Source organism: Bactrocera tryoni, chromosome 3 (genome assembly GCF_016617805.1).
Source record: "Bactrocera tryoni isolate S06 chromosome 3, CSIRO_BtryS06_freeze2, whole genome shotgun sequence".
NCBI lineage: Eukaryota > Metazoa > Arthropoda > Insecta > Diptera > Tephritidae > Bactrocera > Bactrocera tryoni.
In genome coordinates this window covers 25,028,065-25,053,252 of record NC_052501.1, presented here as the reverse complement: position 1 = coordinate 25,053,252, position 25,188 = coordinate 25,028,065, and the positions used below count along the sequence as shown (strand labels likewise).

Below are 25,188 nucleotides of genomic sequence, written 5' to 3'. Positions count from 1 at the left end.
GTTGGCGTTCTAGTCTGGTTAAAAAATCGCAGTCAGTTTCCCTTACGTAACCCGACTTCCGAGAGGTCTTCATTGATATATCTCGCTATTTGTTGAAACAGGGTAGGCAAGATGACAACAGTTTTTTTTAATGAAGACACAACATTAATGCTGCCTCCTCTAGATTACACATATTGTATTATACGTACAACGTACGTAGTTCCATGGAACGAAAAAGAGGACTTAAATCCCTTTAAAAAGAAAAAAGTTTTATATGTGCCAAATTCGAGACATCGTCAAAAAAATCCTCAACAAATAGTTGATATTATTTTCCTACACAAAGTCTTACATTGGCATAGATTATCCTTATACCTCCAGACAGCTTCTACAATAGTTGTTGGCATCTTTGCAAATTAGACAGTGACTTAATAACACTCTTACTAGAATTCTTATATCATTCCCTTTGAATTTTACCAGTCGCCATGTGCGGCCCATATTCCATTCATGACACCTTTGCCTCCATGTTGACACCATCGAGACACAGCACTACAGAGACTCCATTTCGAGGTTCCCTACTTTTTGAAGGAAAAACACAGAAACTTCACATTGAATGAGGAATGTTTAAAACCATTCAAAGAATATTCTTTGGCATTTATTTATTGAAGATTATCTCTTTCAAATGTTAGCCTCGGCTACGTCTCAGATGGTCCATCCGTTGAATCCACTTTTCGATGAATTGTTCGAACATTTCGACGCGTAATTGGCGAATGACACGCGTGAGCTTTTGCTCCAAGGTTTAAATCGAAGGGGGACTGTCCGCATAGACTTTAGACTTTATCGATCGACCCAAAATGTGAATATATCTGCTCACCGAAGTGTTCTCTCAATAAATTGATTGATTAATGCGATGTGTGGGAATAGAGGCCGCCGAGATCACGAACTTCAATTTCAGGCATCAAATAGTCGGTTATCATGGCGCGATAACGGTCGTCATTGATGATTACGTTCACATCGGCCATAAACCACACCAAACCGTTGTTTTTTTGGATAAAATGGCAACTATTGAATATTTTCAGGCAGCTCTTCGTTCCAAATAGGGCAATTTTACTTATTTATATACTCATTGAGCTAGAAATGGGTCTCTTTCGCTGAACAAAATTTTCTCGAAAACGTCGGATCTTCCTGAAAAGTTTCAAGAGCCCATAGAGCTATATCGCTTGGGAGGTCGAGAGGCTCTAGTTCCTGCAAAGCTGTACTTTGTACGCGCGCCAAGTCATTCCATACGTCAGTCCGAGTTACCTGCGAACGGCTCTGAATTGACTCTCCACGGTCTTCGTGTGCATTCTCTGCTACGGCTACTAAATGGGCTTTACTGCATGCAGGACGTGGTCTATTCGAATGAAAATAATGCAATACGCACGGAGCACATTCTTTACAGACGTTAATTTTCGTAATAAAGTTTAACGCTTTGTAGACGTTTTTCAGCCGTAAGTCTTTCCATGATTAAATGCCAAATAATACTGAACAAAAATAACATGACAGCTTGACACGATCAAGCGTCAAAAATGCTATTGAAAAAAGTATCGCTACTTGGATCACCCGATATATATAATATGCTTGACGATTAAATATCTACAAGTAACCAGAGTCATACCAATCCCGTCTTTTTCTGGGTCTAATTGTAGGGTGGTGCCTGCGCTGACTAGTTCAACTGCTTCACAGAGATATCACTATGTCCCGGAACCCATTTCTTAGTGATTTAAAAACCGCATTGCTATCTGTATGGATGGATATATTACTGGTTGTAGACGCAGTCTTTTTCAGAAGGCTTTCTTTAATTGCTGTGATTTCCTCTCGGAAGATACTGCTGTAATTTGTTAGTCGGGAGGCATTTCTGGTATCTGCTGAAAAGACACCCTCCCACATATTAATGCTAACCAGACCTTAAATGTTTTTGATATACATTTGATATATATTGATATGATTCGATCAAAAAAGTGGTTAAATCAACAGGTCACCTAGGTTATATGAATTAACTTTTTACGTGCGTCATTAAAATTCTTTATACTAATAAGCCAATTAAGACTGACCGATTGGAAACCAATATTCGGCGCATTATTAACAAGAGGCCGGCTATGCTAGGGAAAGTGAAGTGAAATTGGATCACTCTGTTGTTGTTGTAGCGGCAGAAAACATTCCTGAAGTAAATTCGAGGTATGGTGCCGAGTTGACAGTCCTTAGCCGGATAAAAATCCGGGTCCATTCCGGTTACTTAGACCCTGCTGTCGTGGGAACGGTCCTCTTTAAGCATAGTTACTCGAAACTTTATTCAAATAATAAAAGCTATACGATTTTCGAATTACTGAATCTAAATATTGGCCATTTGAGTATTTTTGCTATGTTTTTTTTATATAAAATTTCAATATCTCTAAAAAATGAGACCCTAAAGTAATCTAGTACTCCTAAAATATACCTTTAAAGATCTATAGGAAACTTTAGTCTCCCTCAACAACAGTTATAACGCCGCCTATGCCGTTTTGCGGGCACATACATACATAAGTACACTGTATAAATGTTTGCATTTCTGTCCAAAGATATAATTTTCATCGTGCCACCTGTCTAACGGGCAATTGTTCCACACGGCTGCTCGTTTACATTGAACTTGACGTTGGAAATTTTATATACACAAATATATGTACATATATGTAAATGTAAGTGCAATTAAATATATGTACAATTATATACGCTGTTATTGAACTAACAATACTCTCAATAACAATATGGCGCTTGCATTCACGGCAGTTGTTAGGCCGAGTTTATGTCGAAATTGGGGCGAAAGGTCTGTATGTCTTTTGAAATAGCGTAAAATAAAGTACACGATTTTTTATTAATATTTCTTTTTAATAAAAAAAAGTTATTAAAAATAAAATGAATTAAATAACTTAAGCGAGTTTCATGTACTTAATGGGTTTCCAGCCACAGACTAAAGCTTTAATAGTCAAGCATTAACACGGGTTTGCCAAATTTCTAAATATATATCCACATCTTCTTTACTACAATATCCACAGTAACGATTTTCTAATAACAATAGCAATAATAAAACTAGCCTTTTCACGCTAACTGTAAGTCGGCGGTTAATGCCAATGCAACCAAGCAGTTAAAAAAATAGAAAAAAGCTAAAAATCAACAGTTAAAATAATTAATAGGAGATAAATAAACAAAAAATGAAAAAGTGCAAAAAATTCAACACATTTATGTATGCTTGCACATGTGTATATGTGTATATACGTATGTATGTATGTATGTATGTATTTATGTTTTATATTTTTGGTATCTATGTATGCATTCATACCGGCTTAGCCGGTCCATTAACCGTGGCACACTCGAATTCGCGAACTGTCGACTCTTTATTTTTCTCAGCGCCAATTTGTTGTCTTTAAATTAAATATAAATGGCATTAGAAATCAGCAGGAACGCTCACTCATAATAAGTGGTATAGCGTAGTGTGAATTTTGCTCGCGAAAAAAAGCGAAAGGTCAGTAGAATGTAGTGATGCGCCGCCAATTCAAGTTTATTGCTTTAAATAATTTACCAGTCTCTTTTAATGAGATAATGATTTGTTAAAAAAACTAATCAAAAACTGTCTCTAAAATTATAATAACAAAAATATAGTTCGGTGGATTTTTTATCCATTCAGTCACGCTACTTTGTGAATCGCTTTATAATTTTTGACTACATCTTTCAAAGAAATGGTCTATAAATTCCTCAACTCTACCTATGGATATCTACTATATGTATAGTATGTACATAAGTATTTACTTAACGTCATTTGATAAAGATTTTCTAAATTGCATTCCCAAATTTTTGACTGACAAAGTTGACTAAAAATATATGGTATACTATATACATATATTTTGTAAAGAGAAAATATGTAATTTAAGTACTACCTGCCGAATTTTCTGTTGTTGTCAATATTTAAAGGCTCTTTAAAAACATGTCTGCTTTCTTATCCTAACTAGCAGTTAAACTTTTGGTTAACTTTTTTTTTGGGAAATGCACTTAATTAAACTGAATTTGTCCGCAAAACGTAAAACCCAAATTTGCTGTAAAAGCATTTCTGTTTTCTCAACTTAACTGGCAGTTAAACTTCTGGTTAACTTCTTTCCTGAAATGTGTTTAATTAAATTGAAGTGAAGCTTATGATCCTCTTTTTGTAGAGATTTAAACACCACTTAAAAAAATTTATGTTTTCTCACATCTAAAATTTAACCAGCACTTTAACTTCTGGTTAACTTTTTTGGAGAAATGTACTTAGTTAAATTGAACTTTTCTTTTATTCTTCCGTTTATAAACATTAACGTTTTCTCAACTCAACCAACAGTTAAAGTTCTGATTAACTTTTTTCGCGAAATTCACTTAATAGAATTGAACTTTGTCAATGTTTGATTTGAACTTCGTGAAATGCTCTTAGTTAAATTGAACTTTTAAAAAATGTGCTTCTTCCGTTTATAAACATGTACCTTTTCTCAATTTAACCAACAGTTAAAGTTCTGGTTAATTTGTTTTACGAAATTTACTTAATTGAATTGAACTTGTGTGTAAAGCTAATATGTTCCAAGTATGCTTTCTTCCGTTTGTTAAGATTTAAAAGCTTTTTAACAACATTTTCCTTTTCTCACCTCTTAAAATTTAACCGACAGTTAAACTACTGGTTAATTTTTTCACGAAATGTACTTAATTGAACTGAACTTGTCTGGAAAACTTATGATCCAAGTAAGATATCTTCAACTTGTCAACATTTACGGTGCCTTAATTCGTAACTTTAACCAATGATTAAACTTCTGGTTAACGTTTTTCTTCAAATGCACTTAATTAAATTTCTCGATAATCAATAACTCTCTAATAGTCGTTTTCTTAATATCTGGTTAGCAGCCACCTGTCCATTATGTTCTAGTAAAAAAAAAGTTCTTTGTCGAAAAAATGAGTCTTGGTTAAGTTAACCAGAGCTTAACTGACAATTGGTTGTTAACCAAACACTGAGAAAACAGCCTTGACAACCTCAAAAAAAATGCACGTGGGTGGCCCGGGTGATTTTGGCTCTTGATGTTATCTGAAATTAAATATTCTTGATTATTCTTAATCTATCGACATGTCATTCTGGTCGGAACTAATGAAGTTAAATTTCAAAGGTAAATAACAAAATTGCGGACTTTGAAAAAAAAGTCCTTTTATTTTAGCAAAGAAAGGGTTGTAAAATAAAAAGTTAGGGTCGTTAGTACCGACGAAAACTATAAGTGTGTAGAACAGCCTATTAAAATTTGAAAGCAATCGTTTTAGTAGAAAAAAAGTTAGGACCCCGGGCCGACCAGAAAAACAATGTTTTGAGAAAAACGCGTTTAAAGTTCAACAACTCCGAGAAGGAGGACTCCGAGGCGCTCTAGGAAACTCGTTATAACTCCCGAAACATTTCTGTCTGAAATTTTCACAGTATATTCTCAAGACATCAAATTAAGCATATTTTTATGCTTTCAAATTAAGCAAAAAAAATTTCGATTTTTTGAACCCAAGTTACCAGACTACTACCTTATAAAAACGTTGATTATTATATCACACATGACGCACCTGCTGGATATCATAATTTATTTAGCTAGACCTACATACATACATACATATGAACATATATACTTAAATGCTTATCATGCATGTTGTATATTCATATGTGTATGTGGCTGTACATATGTATATGTACATATACATAAATGTTCGTATATTACATAAAAAACAATTAAAGTCTCAAAAATGACAAACCGCAAGATAATTTAACAGATTTCCAAGTAAGATATGTCTGTTGTTGATATAGATATATACATACATATACATATGTATATAGTCAAACTGTTTTCTTTGTAGTTTTACGCCTTAAAACGCTTCAAATTTCCATTGACTTTCGAGAGTTTCTATTAACCGCTGGGCATACTCGACAACATGCGTCAATTTATTTAGCGGACAATTTACTAGAAAGACATTTAAGTATGTACAGGTATACGGGTCTTCCATATAAACATATATATGAACATAAGTGTGAATGATGTCTCACTCTGTGATGCACACACGCGCCCAATTTAGACTTGAGGCGCTTCTAACTCAAGGTGCACTCGAGTTTCAGTTGACTGCCAACATAACTGTAGATGTGTGTATATCATATACATACATATATTGCAGTAGGAGTGATTATACACCTAACAATTTGCATAACTGTTAAATTACCGTTTAGTAAATTAACACATTTATAGCGTTAAGCCAAGTTTAGCACCTTTTTGCTATACATAAGCATAACTGCTGCAAAAATATAACTAGATGATAATACAAACATACTGTAGATAAAGGGTGAAGCGTTCAAAAATGTCACAGATACGATGTACTACTATGTTCATAATTTTAAAAGTTTTAGTTTATTCTTCAAAATATATGTCGTCCCCCTCAAAGTAATCCCCCTTGCCAACAATATACTTGTGCCAACATTTTTTCCAGTTCTCGAAACAGTTGCTAAAATCAATTTCCGGAATAACATTCAATGCGCGTAGCGATTCACGTTTAATGTCTTCAATTAATTCAAAATGTTTTCCCCCTAGTGGTCGTTTCAATTTGCTGAATAGCCAGGAGTCACATAGAGCTAAATCAGGCAAATACGAAGGTTGCAGCAAGATATTGCTTGAAAATTTAGCGAGAAACTCACGAAGAATCAATGCAGTATGCGACGTTGCATTATTGTGGTCCAAAAACCAAGAGTTGTCGGCTCATATAACTGACCTCTTTTTATGAATAGCTTAACACTTAAATAGTGTACCTTGTTGACAGTTTAGTCGGTCGGAAAGAATTCGGAGTGCACCACACCTCGATAATCGAAAAAACTGCCAAAGTAACCTTGATTTTTGAGTTGCTTTGACGTGGTTGTTCCGGCTTGCCACGATATTTGGCCGAGTGATCGTCTGTTTCCGGGTCGTACGCATAGATCCAAGAGGCATCGCCAGTAATATAATATTTTACATCCTGGTAGTCGGAAACCATTGTTTCACAGACGTTAACGCGACACTATTTTTCGAAAAGATTGAGTGTTTTTGGAACCAATCGTGCTTTCAGTTTATTTACCTCCAAATGATCTTTCAAAATGGTTTTCACTGATTCTTCCGATATTTCAACGATGGCAGTAAGATCTTTGACTGTTAATCGCCGATTCTCAAACATTAATTCATTTAATTTATGGACATTTTAATTATCAGTTGATGTTGATGGCCGTGCTGGACGTGGTACGTCGTCAACGCGTTCTCGACCCTCTTTGAATAGTTTGAATCAATTAAAAACACTTTACTCGCGACAAACAGTTATCACCGAAGATCTTGTAACTTTTTATTCTGCAGACAATACGAGTAGCAGAAGATGAGCGATACCCAGGTAGGCGATCTTAGAGATCGATCTTTACAAACTTGTTAACTGGAAAAAGGAAAATCTTTAAGCCTCAAGACATTTTCAAAGGCCTAAAATTCCCGTAAAAGACCACCATTGTCTCGAAAAACTTCGCAACTAAAATTTCAGAAAATCGAACATCGTTTATCTGATTGGCAAGGAGTTTAAAACGGCCATTTAATTTAGTGAATTATCAAATTTTCTGCACTGTCTGAAACCCCTGTTTGGCTGATCTCATTTCCCTGCTTCCAATGTTCAATCAATATACATATGTATGTATATACAAATACAAAAATTTTACAAAGCGAAGATCTCTTCCGGGCTTGAGGCCCCTATCACTCGGAGGCAGGGAGTTGGAGGTGTCTAAAGAGGTCAAACTCCTAGGTCTCATATTAGATTCAGCCTTACGGTGAAATAGGCACGTGGAATTAACACTATCCAAAGCCACCAAGGCACTCATGATAAGCAGACGCCTAGCCGGTAGATCCTGGAGCTGCAAGCTAGGTATCAGATCTGTATACGATGATCGTAAAGCCTATATCTAAGGCAACGAAGTCATCGGTAGGGCTTCAACTATCAAAGCTGCATAGGCTTACCTGCGTGTGCGCTTCAGAGGCAATGCGCACTTGCCATGACTTTAAGTCATGCTGAAGCTCACACCGCTACATCTAGTGATCAAACATGTAGCGAAACATACAATGCTGGCCATGGCAGCAGAGAGTTTTGGCAAAGGGAAGACAATGTCGCCTCAACAAATGAAGGCATTAAAGGAAAACACATCACTGACCCTTCTTCCAAGGGACAGCGTTACGAAGAGGATAAACTTTAAGAAAAAGTGTCGGCAGTAAAGCAGAGTAGAGTAATACCACGCTCTACCTTTTACTGGTGACTGCATTATCCAGTGGTACACTGACGGCTTGAAAACACCGGAAGGCATTGGAGCAGACATTGCGCGACCGCAACCAGCGTAACGTTATACTTAGCGATAGTCATAAGTTATCTCAGCTTATGAGTCAAATCGCTTTTAGTGAAGGAGTGTATAGGAAGACTGAACCGTCTATAAGTTAGCAACCGTGTTAACCGGATCTGGGTGCCGGGGCATAAAGGGGTAGCCGAAAATGAGCTTGCCGACGAATTATTCCGCTCTGTGGCGGAATCCAAGATAATGAAGCCAGAACCGTGGACTACAGTGGGGCCACCACACTAAAAAATAACTGGAGAGAGTGGGGAGAGAACAACACTGGCAGCAGGCATGCGCCACGCCAAGCTACTATTGGAAGAGTATAACCTTGCAAGGTTTAAAGATATGATCAACCATCTCCGAGACAAATTCCGTCTTCTTGTCGCGCTCTATACAAGGCACTGCAGGCTCAGGAAGTACTTGTCCAGCATGAGCATAGTCGCTTGCGCAAACTGACTGCCGGCTTTGCGATATAGAACAGGAAATTCCTGAATAACTGATTCTAGATTCCCCAGCAATTTGTAAAAGCAGGCGTATAGCTCCAGGTTCCATCTATGTTGACGGGGATCACATCACCATAGTCACGCCCAGCAAACTCTAGGAATCGTTCAGAGTGCTGGACCTTTGTGGCCATTCATATGTGTATATAGAAGAGGGCACAGTAGACCATAAGTAGCTGTGTCTTTACTCAATTATTTTCTACACTTACAAATATTTACGTATACATATATGTACATATATATGTGTGAATATGAGACTTTAAATCCTAAAACAGTCATCTTTACAAAAAAGTGCAGTAAATGTTTCTTTACGAATGTATTTATATCCGATTATTACGGAGCCAAAAAAAGAAAAAAATTTAAACGCGTTCAGCAGGGAGTCACAAAGTAAGCTTTTGAGATTCCAAATTTAAAATATCAAAATAAAAAACAGAAAATCACGCAATCAAAATACTTTGGTATTTTTAAATGGAACAATGTCGTCATTAGTCCAAAGAAACGCTGGTCATCTTTTGCAATTGTTAATTATTGTTTTCTCTGCCTTCTGCAAATATTTTTGAAAGCGCTTTCAGCTTAAGTGCGAATTAAAAACCAAAACAAAAAGAAACAAATCGTAAATTCTCTTCGATTCTTAATTGAAAATTATTGGAAAAAGCTATAAAGTTGGTCAAGCAGCAAAGGCAAGTGGTCATAAATGGACTGATGGGGATTAAAGTTGCGTACACGCCAGGTTCTTGGTTATCGAAGTGTCAATACATTTTCACGCTTATGTACATACATATATTTATGTGTATGCACATATGTGTGTGTTTGTATATACGTTTGCATGTGTGCATGAATGCTTGTATGTTCGTAAATCGTTTTCCTGGAATAATCAGTGGTTGGTAAGGAATTAGCACAAAAAATGCTTACAAATATGTGTATGTATGTATGTATGTTGGTGTACTGCTTTTCTTTGTGCCAATAATAATCGAGAACAGTCTTTTAGTTTGCTACTTATTGCTTTTTATACGCAATTCCAGCTTGAGTCAGCATTTATTGCTTCATATGGTCTATTGAAACCTGATGTTTTTATTCCCAGGCTGTCAAGTCTCCCTATATACATAAATAAACGAATGTATGTACATATATGTGTATAAACTCAGCTTAGCTATGCATAATTAGCATGCCATTCGACTTCGATATAACTATTAAAAATTATTATAGTGTGTAGAACATAAGGGTAAAGAAAAAATCAAAAAGTTCTGAAATGATGACAGAACGTTTTCTATGATTTTTTGTTTATTTTCTTTAATAATTATATTTTTCTTTCTGCTCACCATTTGCGTGAAATACAAGTCACCATGCATGCCTCTGCGACTGCGCAGTAATTCTATTTCTATTTTTATTATTTTTAATATTTTTTGTATTTTTTTTTAATTTTATTTCTTTTTACTTGAAGACTTAAATGTGTTGAGTGAAAAAATCGCTAGAAATTGAAATTAGAAAATTATTCGTGTGTAACAAATTGGCGTATAATTAATTTTGCTGCAGATGTAGCGCTACAATAATTGGCTTTGGCAGGAGAACTGTCAGTTTGAGCGCATCGATTTGGACAAGCGTTTTAGCTATGCATAATTAGTTGGATGATGTATAAAGTAAAAATCACAGCATTTTAATGGATTTAAACTTAAATTATAAACAGTTATTGTGTGATTTGCATATCTACTTTGTACACAGTATATATTTTTGTATTTGAAAAAAGCAGTCTTATGAAGATCTTATGGAGGTGCACATACAATATTAAAATAATCTTAACTCAGTGCGGGATACAAAACATAATTCGCTGAACTATGTCAATGTTTCTCGAAAACTCGTAACGCCGACTCATCACATGTTGTCAACGTTCTTGCCTTTGCACCATATAGCAGGACTGGGATGATGTGTGACTTGTAGAGGACTTTAGTTCTCAATTGCCAACTCAGTCCTTTCGTGCCTGAAGCCACACTGATAAGGTCCAATCAGTTTCTTGACAGTGAGCTTAAATCGTTCACTCATATGCAATGTTGAGGAGGTTCATCCAGTCGGCTTAAATTCCAATCAGCGGGTATGCTTTCGTCCGACCATATTCGACAGAGAAGCTGATGCATCATCCTTATCAGTTTTTCGCCGACGTGTTTGAATAGCTTGCCGGCAAGCAAGTCGGCCCCCGCCGCTTTGTTGTTCTTCAGACGGGCAACTGCTATTCCAACTTCTTCATGGTCGGACAGTGGAACGTCCGCTCCATTGGGGAATCGGGTTCACCATCTCCTGGTGTTATGCTTTCACTGCCATTCAGCAAGTTGGAGAAGTATCCCCTCCATAACTTCAGTATACTCTGGGCATCAGTCACTAGATCACCTCTGGGGGTTCTACAAGAGTATACTCCGGTCTTGAAACCTTCTGTTAGTCGCCGCATCTTTTCGTAGAATTTTCGAGTATTATCTGTTGTGATTACATCTTCTCGAAGTCTAACCTTTCGAGTGTATGTTGACATGCTATAGTGGTCCGATTTAGAAAATATTTTCAGTGATTGTGTTATTAAAAAGGAGAATATTCCGTACAAAATTTTATGAAGATATCTTGTCAAATAAAAAAGAGAGTGTGTAAAATCACCGAAATCTAAAAAAATGTGGGACATGTTCGCGTATGTGTAGATAGACAGCCAGACGGATGTACGGACATGAGTAGCTCGTCAATCTAATAATTTATATATATTTTTTATCGGATCTTCGTCTATTCCTACTGATTTACAAGCTTCGTGGAAAACTTAATATAGCCTGGTCAGGGTATAAATATGTTTTTAAAAGCAATACCACTTAATAAAATTCCAAATAAATATACAGCGTTAATTTCGTGTAGCGCAATAGCAGTCTCCAACAATGTATAGTTGAATTTTTCATTACGACGCTCTTTCCATTATAAATTCAGTAGGTTGAACCCTAACAGCTTGAATACAGCAAGATATTTCTTCCCTACGATGACCATTAACACTTTCACAAGCAGCCGACGGTACTATCGATCGCTTGTCTTAACTTTTTTCGTCGAGTAATCGCTGACACATCACACATGGCCAACAAGCTTTTGAAAACCGACTTTGAAGCAGCATTTCGGCTATATACATACATACATATATGTAAGTAAATATCGACGCTCAAATGCCTAAAATACAATAGTTTACATGTATCCACCTCTCTTACGTTAAAAATTGCTCATTAATTTTTTTCCACTTCATTTTATTTTGGATTTTCGCTTTAACTCATTAAAATAACTTAAGTAATTAATTACAAACGAATATCCTACGCGAGCTCGCTTAATAATGCGTTGCCGCGGTAAAAGTGCCGTCTTTCGTTTTTCTTTTACTCAACTATATTGTTTATGTTTTTACAGTCTTTTGTTGCTATTTTGTCGTTTTATTGCTCGTGGTGGTCAGTGTTGTTGGTTTGTTAATGGGGTTACTGACCGACCGCATTTTACCGCTACACAGCGCACTTATGAACCACTGGCTATTATAAGATCATTTTTCTCACCATTTGCATAAATTTATTGCACCGTTACCACACGACGTTAATGCAGAGGTGTACACGAATACATATTGTATATACAAACACACATACAAAGTATTTAAGAAATATTAAAAGCGTTTATATGCATAAATAATTCACACCTTCATTATGATCATTAAGCAAGTGATATCAACTTCATTATACAATGCAAACATATGTATGTACATTTGTATACATGTATTGGTATGTATGTAGTACGTAATGAGCGGCTGTCGGTAAAAGCGGATATAAAATCGAAAATTTCAATAATTTTTATAAAATTTATTAAATCAATTTATAGTCTGCTTTAAATTTAAATAAGCATTTTTTAATGATAATTTATGTAAGTAAAACAAGCCTATAAGTTATGGCTTGGAGTGAGGTCCTCGGACATAAATACTTAAATGCGATAAATATATGTTTTCCGTTAATTGAATAGGTAAAGAAATGTGTATATACTATACATATGATATAGACATACATATAAGTACTCGTTCACTGGAGTTTACACCAAAAATTTAATAAGAAAATACTTTTCTCAAAAGTTTAAGCCTCAAGCGGAAATTTTTTTGTTTGCTTCATTGATCGTTCGGATAAATGTATGTATGTATGCTTATGGTTTGAAGAAACAATATCTATATATCGTCACCTAAAATGCAACAACATATCATCAACAAAAAAATCTAAAATCACTGTCAGTTATAATAACCAATAATATAACCATTTTGTAACCAAAACTCAAAGTTTGTTTGTCAGATATAATAACCAATAATATAATTATAAAATATAACCAAAACTCAGAACTATAACCATTTGTTAACCGAAATATAACCATTTTATAACCAATACGCACATTTATGAGTGGCTTTTATTATAACGTTTTCTTTCGCCACTAAACTTATGAAAAGTGATGTTACGTTATTTTGCATTTTAGGTGACGATATGTACTTCCAATAATATAGGAAAATTTAACTTCCTTTTTAGAATAGAAAATCTATCTTTAATATGGTAAATACGACCAAGACTTAAATGCTATTGAGCGCTTAAATCAAGATCTTTTTAAAATCAGTAGCTGTTTTCGATTTCCCAAGCGCTACTCTCTAACGAATCGAACAAACGATGTCCAAACAAACGGACAGCACTTGTGTTTAATTGTCATTTGAACCATTCTCAATAGTAAAAGTGAGCTCAAATATGCAAAACAAAAGTTGGGAATATTTCATATAGTTATACCACCACTTTAATGAAGTAACCGCATACTATCTTTCTACAATACAACTCGATTGTATTGTTGCACGGGTAAATTTTTTGACAAGGGAGCAGAGAAATGACCAATCGAAGACAGCTAATATTGGCTACTTTATAATTTAGAAAAAATATGAATAATTTTCACATACAAAATAACACTTTTAGAAATTTTCGGTAATTTTAGAAGGTTTCTTGTATGAAGACGGCACTAAAAACCTGCCAAACAATAGCAAATTTTACTTTAAATCACCACAGCACTACCTTATGATACGAGCTGTGTTGAAAAAATAACGCGAATTTTCGATTTTTGAATAAAAATTGTTTATTCATTTGTCTACATTAATGTTGTTGCCTTCAAAATAGTTCCATTCGATATTATGCCCTTATGTCAGCGCTTACTCGTCGAAATACTTCTCAAACTCGATTGTTGGATTAACCTTTAACTCTTTCAACGATAAGCATTTACCGTCTTTTGAGGTTCTTTTTGCTTTTAGAAATATAAATGAAAAATTTCAAGAAGCCATTTATAGCGAATATGGAGGCTGGGGCATCGTTACAGTATTTTTTTTTAGCCAAGAATTCCCGGAAAAATCCTTGACCCATTTCTTTTAACAAACGAAAGTTGCCAAGCTCATAAAAACACGTCTAAAATTAGCGGCTGCTACAGGCAAAGTAAGCAATGAACATAAATAAAAACTTTATCGTACTTAAGGGTCAATTGACAATTGGGCTCTTTGAATCTGGGAAATTTTTATTTTAAAATTCCCATTATTTATGAACATCACGCATGAATTTTTCCAGATTTCGAAAATAGTAAAATTTTACTTCAAGAAAGATCCTGACTAAAACAAAAAATTGATGTGACCTTACCTAAAAAAATAACCATCTATAAGGGAACTACCAGTAAGATAAAATCTTTGAGTATTTCGAAAGGCGTTTAGTGTTCGCATTCAGTTCCATTTGCCGACAATTTCAGTAGATTTGCACTGGAGAAACGTTTTCTGGAGGCTTGGTAAGATGTGTGAGCTTTAGGGCATCTATGTAGTACATACACATATGGATTTCGACCTCTGTAAGGTTATTCGGGCTTTTAGCTATAACAAATTCTTTCATATTCCATAAATATTTTAGATATAAAATACAATTTTATTTTTTATTGTAGATGATAGCAATTAGAGGAGAAGCAATGACAAAGGAATGAAGGAACAATTAAACCATAGGGAAAGGAAATTTGAAAAAAATATAAATAAAGGGTTATATGGTGGATGATTTTTTGCTCGCAACTTATGGAACCGTATTAAATTTTACCAAGCACAATGCTAAAAAGTTAAAAACTAATATCTTAACTTACATATGTATACTTCATATATCAAATTCTGTTTTTAATTCATAATGCATACATACATACATCCAGTTAATATGATCGCAGATTAGAAATACTTTACGCTTAGCATATAAACTTTTAATCAAAATTTTGCAAATACTAGTTAAATTTACTCAAACCGACCAATGATGAAACCTGTTGTTCCCTAGATGTACCCCAGAGGACTCCAATCGAACTGAAACCCGAAATAATTGAATTTTTGTAAAAATATACCTAAAATGAGAACTAAATATGTATCTAATATGAACTAAATTGGTCAGAAAATAAATCTTTAAACATTCGACATCCACCAGCACCACCTAACGATGAATGACAGATACGAAAATTAACCTGAAAATTTACATTGTCTTGGAAACCAGAGTAGACCATAGGTCGTATAAGCTCGCATTTGTAGCATAGCAATACCTAAAGAACTGAGAATATCTATTATGATCTATCGATCTTAAACGAAAAGATAAAAAACAAATAATTTTTACTGAATTTAATTATTTAAAATAGTTTGAGTCTCACTTTATGTGAAAATTTTCAAAAAAATATACATATCCATATATTTTTATCTTTTGAATAACATAATAACAAATTAAAATGCTCGTCTTCAAACATATCATATTCACTAGAGCGGGTCTTTTTTTTACTATTTTTTTTTTACTAAAAAGTCACTATAAAATTCTACAGATCATACTAAACAACTTCGCCCAGGGGTCTAAAACCGGTTTCGAGCCAGATTAGCTCCCTGTAAATGTTATTTGTATGTCTGAAAACATTCCTTCACACCGTTGCGCAATAAAAATAGCGACACCTCTCCAATCCAATAGTTTTGGCTTAGTTTGCTGCCAGCGATAGTTAGTGCACATGAAAATCACGTACGAGTTTAAATAACTGTCAATACGAGTACTTGCCAACAAAACAGTCACCCACGTTCGCGAACCCTCTACACTACGCTGGCATGCGATCGCATATCTTACATATGTACATATATGTATATGTATTTACATGCTTATGTGTTTATAGTGTTGTTGTTGTTGGCATGCACTCCCTCATTCATACATTTGCATACACTTTAGTATGTATTTGGCAACTTTTTGACATTTATTTTTTCGACACTTAATGATCACTTATACGCCATGACGTACACAAAACCACAAAACACTTTCTCATTAGTATGCTGTCAACAGAAAATTGTAAAATGTTCAATATTTACATTTGCAGCGAGACATAACATATTTTGTGCGGGTTGGATACTACTACACATAAAATTTTTAAATATAAATAAAGGTGTATTTTTATATATTATACATACTTTTAGATAAGTTTTATTATTAAACAAATTTCAACCAAAAATTTTTCTGAAATCCATTTTTCTATTAAACTCAAATTACAAATAAATGCCTATGTTTTGTAGAAAGCAAGGCATCAAAAAAGGTAGTTGACAAAAAATAAACTAAATTTGTTAAAAGAGAGAGAGAGAGAGACAGAGGATTAAAAAAGAATCCAGATAATTACGTTTCAGACTCATCACATCCATTAATCTCAAAACAAAATGTCTTTATTGGTTTGTAAAGTCCGTTCTCCTAGGAGAAAATACAGTTTCAAGGTTAACGAGTTGTAATCAGTTCATTTTTGGGTAGTGCTGTTATAAAGAGCGATCGATTTCGAGGTTTCCTACTTTTTTTTTAAGAAAAAACACAGAAACTTCCAATTTAGTGGGAAATGTTTATCATCATTCGAAATAACATCCTTTGGCATTTATTTTTTGAAGATTATCGCTTTCAAATGTTGGCTGCGACTACGTCTCAGATGGTCCATCCGTTGAGTGCAATTTTCGATGACTTGTTCGATCATTTCGACTGGTAACGTGCGAATAACACGCGTGATATATTGCCTGAATCGAAGCGGAATTGTCGAAATATACTTAGACTTCACATATCCCCACAGGAAGAAGTCTAACGGTGTCAAATCACAAAATCTTGGTGGCCAATCGACCGGAGCAAAACTCGAAATTGTCTGCTCACCAAAGTGCCGATGATTTCACCGGCCCACTAACCATACCAAACCGTTGTTTTTTGTGGATGAAATCGCAGCTCTTGAATCTCTTCTGTTAGTCTTGGTCCCAAATGTGGAAATTTTGCTTGTTTACATACCCATTGAGCCAGAAATAGGCCTCATCACTAAACAAAATTAAGCTCGAAATTTTGGGATCTTCTTGGAACTTTTCCTAAGGCCATAAAACGAACCGATGTCGCTTGGAGAAGTCAAGCGGCCTCAGTTCTTGCAGAAGTTGTGTGCTTTGTATGCTTAAGATCTCGTCGTAAAATGCGCCAGGTCGTCCCATACGTCAGTTCCAGTTGCTGGGAATGGCGCCGAATCGCTTAGCTTCGAATGAAATGTATCCACTCATAAGACGAACAGTCAGTACGTTTGCCTTTTGGCTTGCCTTTTCGCTTTATGAAAGTTTCAGTTGTAAAAATCTTTATCCCTCTGACTACCAGCATAAGCACCCAAAACAACATCAACCCTGTAATCTAACATAGAACTTGCATCAATTGCTGCTTTGTATCGAGATAACAGAGATTTAGTGTCAAACCTAACAGATCTAAGGTACAAAAGCCTAGAATCAGCAACATTCGACCCCACGATCAAAACGGACAAGCTTTTTTATATCCGACCAAGAACTATCAACTCGTTAAAAATTATCAAAATATTTGGTGAATATTGTCTGTCACTATTACAACAAAGACTTACAGGCAGTTTTTTTTAATTTATCCTTAGTCCGATTTCGATATCCATGGGAATTACCAGCAGGGAATGTCTCTACAGAACTTACGAATATAGGAAGGTCGAAAAACTAAAATTTCTCAGCTCTAAAAAGTTCTCAAGTTAGCGCCAGCTTAGGGAAGACCAAGAAAAATACGATTCGTCTTCACTTTGTTGTTTTTGAGGTGCGCAATTGCGCAGGGTGGGCGGTTCAAAATCGTTCAACCAGTTATATACCGGTTATATACCGCCCAACGAGAAGAACAATGCATAATTTCCGGGGTGTCTATCAAAAGCATAGTAAATTGGAAGCGTTAAACGGCAAATTTTAAAAGTTTAGTTTTAGTTCCACAAAATTTGTTCAAACAAAGTTAGCCGGTGGCCTCTAAAACCGCGTTTAGACCAGTTCAAAACCAGTTAGAATATTCGCGACAGCATGCCGTTAGTTATTACTCACTTGTGTCACACTTTTGTTGTTGTTTTTAATTTATTTCTATGTTCACCTGTATTATCGTTCTGTTTATGTGTATACTTAATAAATAAAAGCTCTCAAAATTTAAGTATGCCGAACTTGTTCTCCGAAATATTGTTTGCATAATTTTTCAGGTTAAAACTGATCACTTAGCACTTGTTGCGTTGTTTACGTCGCACAAAAAGTGAAATTGAATCATAAATCAAAGTGCGAAATTCCCCAATTCCGTCATACGTCGATGAGAAATGTGTCATCGGCACAGATGCTTGACCGTCTGCGGCTAACGTAAAATCTTTGAAAGCCCCAAACTCAGCAAGATTTATCGCCGCTTGTCTGTCTATCCGCCTGCCTGTCTTTAAAGCTACCGCGTGTGTTCGGATCTTCCAGCTGCCGTTTTGCGAAACTCAAAATGCGAAATTAACACAAAATGACACGCTCCGATACCTTTGCCGAATACATAATTGCGCATGCGCACAAAATTCTTCTTCTGCCATAGGGCAGCGTTTACACATGCGCAGAAGCAAATCTCATATATGTATGTATATATGTATATGTATGTTAGATGTACCTAAGTATGTGTTACAGAACCACTGAACCGAAAATTTTATGGAGTAATTCCTACATATCTGCAGTGTGGTTGCATCTATAGCGGGAGCTGCCGCACGTACACTGTATGCAGCTATTTACATATGATCGCACATAGTTGTACATACGAACATACATGCAAGAATTTATGTCGGTTAATTTTAGACGTAAATGTCTGGTAGTTAGCAAATCGGTAGCGCTATCTAGCCGCCGTAGCATCATTTTACTATCAATGTTGTTGTTTTTATTTTTTCTTTTTGCCTCGAGAGTGCGCAACTGGAGTAGATGTTTATCTGGAAGTTGAATTGAAGCTGGTATTTATTTATAAATACATATATACTTGTTCTAAAGACCCAAATATGGAGAATATGTAGAGTACGTGACTACCAAACGGTTGGTTGTGAGCTCGTAACCCAAACGAGGCGAAGTTCTAACAAGTAACGCTTAACAAGCCTCTGAGTGGGTTTCTTTCTCCAAAAATCTTCTTTTAAAATTTTTATAGTTTGATTGGTTCCTCTAATCATAGAGTACATCTCCAAGAGTAGTAGAAGCACGGTCGAACATCTATCCAAGCCTTGACTACAATTATATATAGTTAATATGTATTTTTCAACATCTTCATCTCTAGATTCCTATAAATGTTATCTACAAATTTTCATAGGTGAAGATACCTCGAAAATTATAAAAATAAAATTTTAAAAATCAGACTATTGTTATCAAAATCTATGACCTTATTATACTTATATAAACATTTCATATACATATGTACATATATTTTTATGTGTTTCGCATTCGAAGCTTATTGAATAAGTATACATACGAGTACGTATATTTTGCGATCAATACAAATGTTCGGAAGAATACATTATTTTTTATATCGATTTCCGGTTGCAATCACTTTGAAACATGTGACAAACATAAATATAAAATTGTAGTGCCTGACCAGAATTTTATAATTGCGTATTCCTTACATGTTGAGCGTAAAGCTCTAATATCACGCTTGGAACAATAAACTAATAAAAAAATATTTTTTTGAATAAATATAAGTGAAATTTTTTATATTAAAGACGCCTTGAAAATTAACATTTGTATGATCGAAATTATTTGAGTAAAAATTTTCTTCTTCAAAAAAAATTTAAAAAATATATAATACATAGAAACCACTCATGTTGAAACTAAACGTGTGTTTTGGTTAGAAAATGGTTATATATTGGATATATTGAACAGCGGAAGCTTAAAAGTATATGATACATATTTTTCGAATTTTTTGTTGATACGTCGTTTTGCTTTTAAATGACGATTTGAAATATAATTTAAGATAATTTTGCATAAATGTACACATTACTTGTATAAATATTGTATGTATATAGAGCAGACGTCATCGATTCGCCATTTCTCTACTTGTTAGATTTAAGTGCGTTTCACTTGTCAAAAAGTTTGTAGAAAGCAACAAAATGACGCAATTATTACCGATGTAATAAAGCTGCATTCATTTGGTATAAACGGTTGCTGATCTGTATTTATTTATACCAGTTGCTTGTTCGTTTCAACACTTTTCCAGGTTTAGTGATTCGGTATTGGGAGAATAGAGTATCAAGTTGCATCATTTTTTTTGTAGTTCTTCAGTAATTTTAGTCCTAATTTTACCACAACTACAGTTTCAATCCATATTAACCTCACAAGCAGTTTTGCAGAACCTATAGAAATGCTCTACTTGCCTTACTAGGAGGGTGAGCTGGGTAGATTTCTGAAATTATCAGTAATATGAGCAGTGACATTTTTCCATGCCAATAAAGTATAGTCGCAAGAAGTCAAGCCAAGATTTAACTAAGGCTTATATCAGCAGAGATGCGTATTCAGTCGTTATCGTTGTTTTTTCTTTAGTTGTCTTCAAAAATTCGTCGAATTAAATAAGTGACATAATAACATGAAACAGCGTTAACTTCGATAGCTCCGAAGCTATAATACACTTCACAAATACAAAAGATTTCTTATGAGAACTTTATTTTGATCATACAGTTCGTAAAGCAGCTATATATAATAATATAATGACTCAATACGAGCAATTTCTTCAGAGACTGTACTGATGCCTTAGATATTATTCGATGCAAAATTTCTTGAAGATATTGAAGATTGTGATTCGTTCAGTTTGTATGGCAGCTATATGCTATAGTGGTCCGATAACGGCGGATGGGACAAATGAGCAGCTTTTTAGAGAGAAAAGAGTTTTGTGAAAAAAAAATTCAGATGGATATTTCAAAAACTTAAAAACTAATTCGCGTATATGTATATAGACAGACCAACACGGCTCAATCAACTCAGCTCGCCATGCTGATTAATTAGATATACTATGTATATTTTATGGGGTCTCCGTTTTCTTCATGGAAATGTGTTATGTGGAAGTAAAAATAGTCCTTACATCGGTAATTTCCAATATAAAAATGTAAAACAAATTAATTTCTCACTACCTGCACAAAATTGTTAAGCTTAGTTTCGTTTTCTTCGGTATAAGATGGGATGGGTCAGTTTATAATACTGACATACAGATAGAGGGTTGCCCAAATGGTTTGAAAACTGTCAGGGGCCACAATTCCGTGATATAAATTCGGATCCATTTCGGTACCGTTTGAATGAATTGGCTCGGAAATTGGCACTTTGTTTTCATTGCACTCTTTAGAGTTCGGGAGAAACGGTAATGCCTTTTTATCGGTTTTATCTAATAAAACTTAAGACCACAGAGGTTTTAACATAAGATTATGTGACTATGCGATATTTTATGGAAACAAAGTTCATATGGGTTTCTTCGATAAGCAGAAAATTTATTTACCTCAGCTTTTGAAGATAAATCGTCGTAAAATATACATAAAGACATTTTTTAATAATAATTTTATTGCAAGTGGTTCTATAGCGATAATGCTGACAAACAGTCGTATGCTGATAAAAATAATAAAGCAACTGATTTCTAAGGTATCTCAAGCCCCTTAGTTGATCACCTTTTTGTCACACATTTATAGACATTTATCTCACTCTACTCTAAATATAGTCGCAAGCTCAAGCAAGGTATTGTACCAAACCAGCGCTGGCACTTATCAGCTCGTAGAAAACAAATTTTATCATAAAATATATTCCCAACTGCACTTTACTACTGGCGCAAGCCACATCCGCCTTCTTATCAATAAGCGTGTAAATTAATAAATATAACTATCAGTTATACAACAATTAATATATACATATAAGTATATACATATATATATATATATAAATACATATAAAATAATCACTAATCACTTTACATTTCACACTTCTCTCGCCCCACAGATGTCGTACCTCTACTCGACGTTCGGTCAATTGGTCAGCGTGCACTGCAAAGCCACCGCCGCCAGCACAGCGAAGCCAGTGAACGAGTGCAAGCGCGACTTGCTCGCCTATGGCTATGAGAAACTACAAACGTTCAGCGACGCACAGTTGGATCTGCTGGATCCCTATCAACGGGCTGCCAATGAACTTAGTAAGTTGACAAGTGTAATAAAAAAAAACAACAAATGTCTTTACATAAAACTTTGAAAATCAGTTGTTGGGTCGCAATGCTTGATAGTGTATTTGTATATGTATGTATTTATGTATATTTATATATTTACATTTATCCGCGAGTCGATATTTATAGGCGCCGCTTAATTGACTTCCGCAACGGCTTTTACTGCTAATTGTGTTTGTCCATTCATCAATTTTATTGTGCAATTAAATAAATATGTATGGCCACCGACATGTTACAACTAAAATTTTGCATAAAAGTAAAAATGCTAAATAATGCAAAGTCTTTTACAACTTTGCTAAGTTTATATGAAGGTTTCTTTAGGCTTTTGATTAGATAAGTAAATGAGGACTGCACCGCAACCTAGGGTCTATTGTGCCCTCTCCTAAGTCATAACGTCTCAACTAGCCCCAGCAAATTGATAAATTCCAATACAAAGGGCGTACCAAAGTAAACAGAACTTTTTGAAACTATCGCCCCCTGGTGGCGCCATCTAAGTATATGTCGACTGGTGCGTTAGAATCGCATTATTATCGATTGTCCAGTGAGAATTTCATGACATTTCATCGATTGGAAGTGAAGTTATTGCTTTTTAAGTGTCAGTATGTTTGTGTTATCGGTGCGAAAATGAGCTTCGAACAAAGAGCCAACATTAAATTTTATTTAAAAATTGGTAAAACTTTTACCGAAACGTTTCAATTGATGAAACAAGCTTATGGCGATGATTGCCTATCCCATGGCAGAGTGCACGAGTGGTTTCAATGTTTTCAAAGTGGTCGTGGGGACATAAATGACGATCAAAATTCGTGATCACCGGAAATTCCATCGAAACAGTGCGTGAATTCATCAAAAATCAGCCGGCATCATCATTGAAATTTATGGAAAGGGAATAGAGCATCTTCAAAACATCGATCTATAGCATTTTTACCGAATATTTGGGCTTACGAAAGGTGTGTGCACGGTTTGTTCCGCGCATATTGACTGACGACCAAAAATTGCTCAGAATCCAACACGATTATCAAGGACGATTATTGACCAAAAAACACATTTTAACCATTAATCACTCCCCGTATTCACCTGATATGGCACCGTTTGACTTCTTCCTTTTCGGAAAAATGCATTTGCCCATGAAAGGAAAGCGTTATGGCGAAAAGGCTTGCCCCGGCATACTGGCGGCCATACCGGCCAACGAGCTAAAACACTCGTTCGAATGTTGTATTGAAGCAGAAGGAGACTATTTTGAATAAAATAAATTGATTTTGCCGAAAAAAACCATTTTTTCTGTTTTTTTTTTAAAGTCCTGTTTACTTTGGAACGCACCTTGTATACTGCTAGGTGCTATTGCAGCGATGTGATCCCTATTTGGAAACATGGTTCCAAGGACCTCTATCCTGCGCCTACAGACTGCTGTACAGTCGATTAGCAGGTGTTCTGGTGTTTCAGACTCCAAGTCGCAGAACTGGCGACAAGTACCCTGAGTTCTTCCCTTAGGAGGTTGATAACATAACTTTTAAGGTTGTAACCACTCATTAGCAACTTGGCATGGCGCATGATTAGGAGTTGTTGCCAATGCTTTATCATTGCGGAGCAGCTCCTTTATGGTGTGGAGATCGACCCCAATGAAAGGTTCCGGTCCTACCAAGTTGGTGGATGCTGCAGAGTGGGCAAGCTCCTCAGCCAGTTCATTCCCGGCTATACCTTTGCGACCTGGCACCCAAATAAGAGTTGGTTACGTTCTGATAGACTTTTCAGATGTTCAATACACTCCTGCATCAATAGCGATTTGATCTCGTATGCAGAAATCGCTCTGAGCGCCGCTTGACAAAGTTCTAACGACAAAAAATCGACATATTGATTGGTATTAACACCCACTTGAAACTGCAATGAGTCCTTGGAGTCCGTGGAGAAGTGATATTAGTAAATTTTCTTGCTGAAGCAGGACCTTAAATTAAAACCGTTGAATTTTCCTGAGCTGAGTAGCATAACACTAGTAGTATCCAAAGCATATTTCTTGCTCGCTACGATTCAGCTATACTCTTTTGTCACAAAATTGAAACGTGAAGACAGCAACAAAAATACCCAGTCGAGTCAATAGAACATATCATGCAGATACCTCATTAAAGTGCTATAAAAGTTCACTTTTCTAAATTTGTTTGATTATACCAGTTTGTTTTATGCCAGTTTCTTGTTTGATTCGACACTATCCAAACAATTTTGGATTTGTCGTCTGAGAATACATTTTAGAAAATTAAAATCTGTGGGATTGGTTTTAAGATTTCAAATTCTATAAATTTTTGTAAAGATCGGCTCAAAAATGTTCCACATTTAAGAGTCTAAGCGGGTTTTATATAGCTAAATCGAAAAATTCCTTAAGTTCAAATCCTCATCGGAACGATGATATATTCCTTATTACTATAAATCTATAATCAGAAGAGAGAGTCAAGCTTAACCATATGGCAGCGGCGGTGGCAAAGCTCACTCAAAGAACGCCGGACCCACAGACTGATACCGGGCCTCCATTTGTGGGTAGACAGATTAATTGGAAACCTGGATTTCCACCTAACCCAAACACTAAGTGGGCATGGGTGCTTCAGAAGCTACCTGTATAGATTCCAGCACGACATTAGTCCGAATTGTTCAGAGTGCTTTGAAGACTTTGAGCATAAATTCTTTTATTGCCTTCGGATTTTAAGTACAAGAAAAAAATTTAACTCGGTGATAGTTTTATGATGGAAAATTTATTAAG

General features: G+C 35.4%; 1 protein-coding gene across 1 annotated transcript in view; it reads left to right on the top strand.

The window, feature by feature from the left end:
• LOC120772393 (rhythmically expressed gene 5 protein) overlaps positions 1–25,188 on the top strand; it is a 48,177-nt gene that overhangs the window by 20,382 nt on the left and 2,607 nt on the right. Inside the window, exon 2 of the mRNA XM_040100983.1 lies at positions 22,229–22,418. Coding sequence (XP_039956917.1) covers positions 22,229–22,418 — 190 coding nt within the window. The remainder of the gene's footprint in view (positions 1–22,228; positions 22,419–25,188) is intronic.